Consider the following 3319-nt stretch of genomic DNA (forward strand, 5'->3'; position numbering starts at 1 on the left):
GAATCAACGAGTCAATGGTGAGACGTTTGGAGACGCCAGCAGGAAGAATTGTCTCAATTCAATTGTGTTGAAATGTTAATAAATAGGAGCTTCCCAAAAAAGTTGCCTCTTTCCCGACAATCCTCTCTGTGCACGAAGCATATGGTAATTAAACATAAAAAACCTGCGGCTTATAGTCCGAAAATTACGGTACAAACCTTTATTGATATCTTAAATAATTGTTTGTTTGGGAAGCTGATAAAAAGTAGCTAGTTCCATGTTTTCCACAGAAGCATGTGGAAAATTAAAGCTAACCGCAAGGCTAACAGGAATAATAATTAGGTCTTCCCTTTGGCTTTTGAAATGTATTCAAATAATAATTGATAATTGAAATTTATTGATCTCACATTGGAGAAATGTACCTCTGCATTTCACCCATTCCCTTGGGGAGCAGTGGGCTGCCATGTTTAGCGCCTGGGGAGCAATCGGGGGTTAAAGGTTTTGCTCAGGAACCCAGAGTTGAGAAAGTGTGATTCCAACCAGGTACTTGCAGCCTTCTCAGAGCAAAAGCACACTGTTCTAATCACTAGGCCATTATTCCCCTTAAGGAGCTATAAGAAGGAAGCGAGCGTTAAGCTGTTGTTCAAACTGATCTAGGGGGGTTTTATCTCAGAGGTACCCTCAACCCTGCAAGTTTCCATGGATACAGAGGAAGAAGGCCCCCTGGATTTAAAATCTTAAAAACCAAGGGGTTTATGTGGGGACTGGTTCTTTCTCAGTTCAATAAAGAAAACAATTTAGAGAGAAACCAAAATCCGAAAAAAACAAAAAAAAACAAGAAAAAGGGCAGAGTATTAGGGCCAGGCTAGGGATTTCTATATCTTTTTTAGTTGTAATATTACGAGAGTTGAGTCATCATACCATAACCCATTTCAGAGAGGAAGCTTCAAGCATTCGAAGGCCGTCCAGCTCCACCAAACAGTAACCTGAGTCCACTTTGACTTACTGGCCAATTTGATGCTGGTGTGATAAAAGATTTCCTTATTTGTGAAACCAGAGCCAAAGTACAACTTCACATGATGCTCCACATTCCCTCTCGTAAGAGCTGCCATAAAATACAACTTAATTCTCATAATATTACGATTTTATTCTCGTAATTTTCTGACTTTATTCTCATAATGTTACAACTTTATTCTCGAAATAGAAAAAGAAAATCTCTAACCTGGCCCTAATACCCCGTTTTAACGTTATACATGCATATTAAATGTATAAGAGAAAAAACATTGAACTCTATACAGCTCAAAGGTATAGTGGAGGATTTCTGCAATTTTTTTTAAAAGACCAGCCCTCTCCAGTTAAGAAAAAAAAAGCACATGCACAACCCTGTACCCGCTCCTAAAAGGGAACCCCTATCAAACTCATAGGATTGTGTGCATGAGAGTTTTCGTGCACGCTCTGTTTAAACGTTGCTGTTTGCATTCCTCATAAAGCTTACTTTCCAAAAGATTTGCAAATGTTACACTATGTAAGTGAAAATGGGGACGAGCACGTAGGACGGCCTTACGTAAACATATCACTAGAATGATTGACGATTAGGAGGACAACTTATTTAGATGATCCACCCAGAAAAAGAACATCCTCCATTTAAATATCAAAATCTCACAAATTTAATATAACTTACACAATAACCAATTTGTGTGTAATCAACTTCATACCCTGAGAAATGATTATTAATGAGCTTTACTCCTCCATGGCTATTTGTTTATCTTTATGGCTCCCCATTGTAGATCTGTGCATCTAGAATGACCTGCTGAGGCCTTTCCAGGGATATAAACAGTCGAAATAATTGTTTTGTTTCAGTTTTTCCTTTCTTATTACCATAAAAGCAGTCAATAAGCTGCCATTATGTTGTGCTAGCTGGTGGCTAACTGTCCCAGAGTGATAACTGCCCTCCTTTATTGGGGGTTGAGTAAAGAAACAATCCAACATTGATGAATGAACCAATGCCCCACAGTGTGCTCGTAATGTCAGAGCGTTTTAAAGGGTCTCAGGGAACCTCTGAACAGAACCGTCTCTGTGAACGGACTCGTGTGTAGAGTTGGTGAAGAGAAACTTTGTGATTATGTAGGACAGTAGGAGACTGAGGCGATCATGAGGGCAAGAGAGGAGTTCTTACCTCCAGTGCCAGCGCCGTCTTGTCGTAGGCGTTGGGCACCCTTTTCTGAATGGCCCTTGCGTAAACGGGTCCCTGCTGCAGATTGGGGAGCTGGGAGTTCACCACTGGTTGAGCATACGGACCGGGGTCCCCCAGTGGGCTGTCCTGCATGCTCCCCATCCCGTCTGGACCGGCTGAATCCCCTCCGACAACAGGCGGACCCGAGGCTGAGGTTGGCGAGGCGGGCCGGTACTTTTCCACATAGGGAACCGGGATCATCCCAACTCGGCCCTCCTGGTTGGCGGCGCTCCACCACTGATCCTCTGGCTTCTCCAGCACGCGCAGGACGTCTCCCGCTCGAAAGGGCAGGTCTTCCTCATCGTTCCCGGGGAAGTCAAAGAGCGCGCGGACAAACTCCGTCTCTTTTGGCTGTTGGGGGACGCCAGGAGAGGGGGAGGCATTGGACGCACCGCTCTTGGACTTACTAACAGGCTCTATGAGCGTAGTGGTGTCCAGATAGTGGATCTTATAGAACTCTAACAAAGCTGGAAGCGCCTCAAACTCCTGGTCCCCGATCTGAAACCGAGAAGCCGCCAAACCTGAGAGGAAGAGAGAAAAAGGGAAACTTTCAATCCATTGATAGAAAACCAGGAAGAAGCCACTCCTCCTTCTTCTTTACTGTCACTTCAGCACAGCCAACAGTTCTTAGTCAAAAGGCAAAGTTTTAACCTTTACACATTCTAATTTTCAGCTATAAGATCATGAGCAGCTATCCGGTGATGCCAATGCCAGCGAGGCAACTAAATCTGCTCCGATCGGCTGAAGCCACATCTACCAACAAACACTTTTAGATGGATTAGGAAGCGTCTAGCCTCGCCTTAGGAAGGCAGCTGGGCTGACATATAGGGGTGTGTGTGTGAGTGTGTGTGTGTGTGTGTGGGGGGGATATCTATATGGAGATATATTGTGACTTTTGGGTGCCCGATATATCTTTCAGTTCTTAGTACTGATTTAAAAAAAAAATTTTACCTATAAAAAATTTGGGAAAATGATCTACCTCTGCACCCCCACTCTTTCAGTACATTTGATTTGATAGTTGGGGAAAAAATATCACAATATATAGTAGGGATGCACGATATAATCGGCCCCCTATCGGTATCGGCCTTAAAACTGAATATCGGACAT

The 3319-nt window shown here is 43.4% G+C and overlaps 1 protein-coding gene across 1 annotated transcript in view; it reads right to left on the reverse strand.

Annotated features, from left to right (window-relative positions):
- Positions 1–3319, reverse strand: part of LOC107081852 (adapter molecule crk-like) — a 10773-nt gene that overhangs the window by 2434 nt on the left and 5020 nt on the right. Inside the window, exon 2 of the mRNA XM_015370179.1 lies at positions 2156–2733. Within this exon, the coding sequence (XP_015225665.1) occupies positions 2156–2733 (578 nt within the window). The remainder of the gene's footprint in view (positions 1–2155; positions 2734–3319) is intronic.

Source organism: Cyprinodon variegatus, unplaced genomic scaffold (assembly GCF_000732505.1).
Source record: "Cyprinodon variegatus isolate N-32 unplaced genomic scaffold, C_variegatus-1.0 Scaffold43, whole genome shotgun sequence".
In the NCBI taxonomy this organism is placed as follows: Eukaryota; Metazoa; Chordata; class Actinopteri; order Cyprinodontiformes; family Cyprinodontidae; genus Cyprinodon; species Cyprinodon variegatus.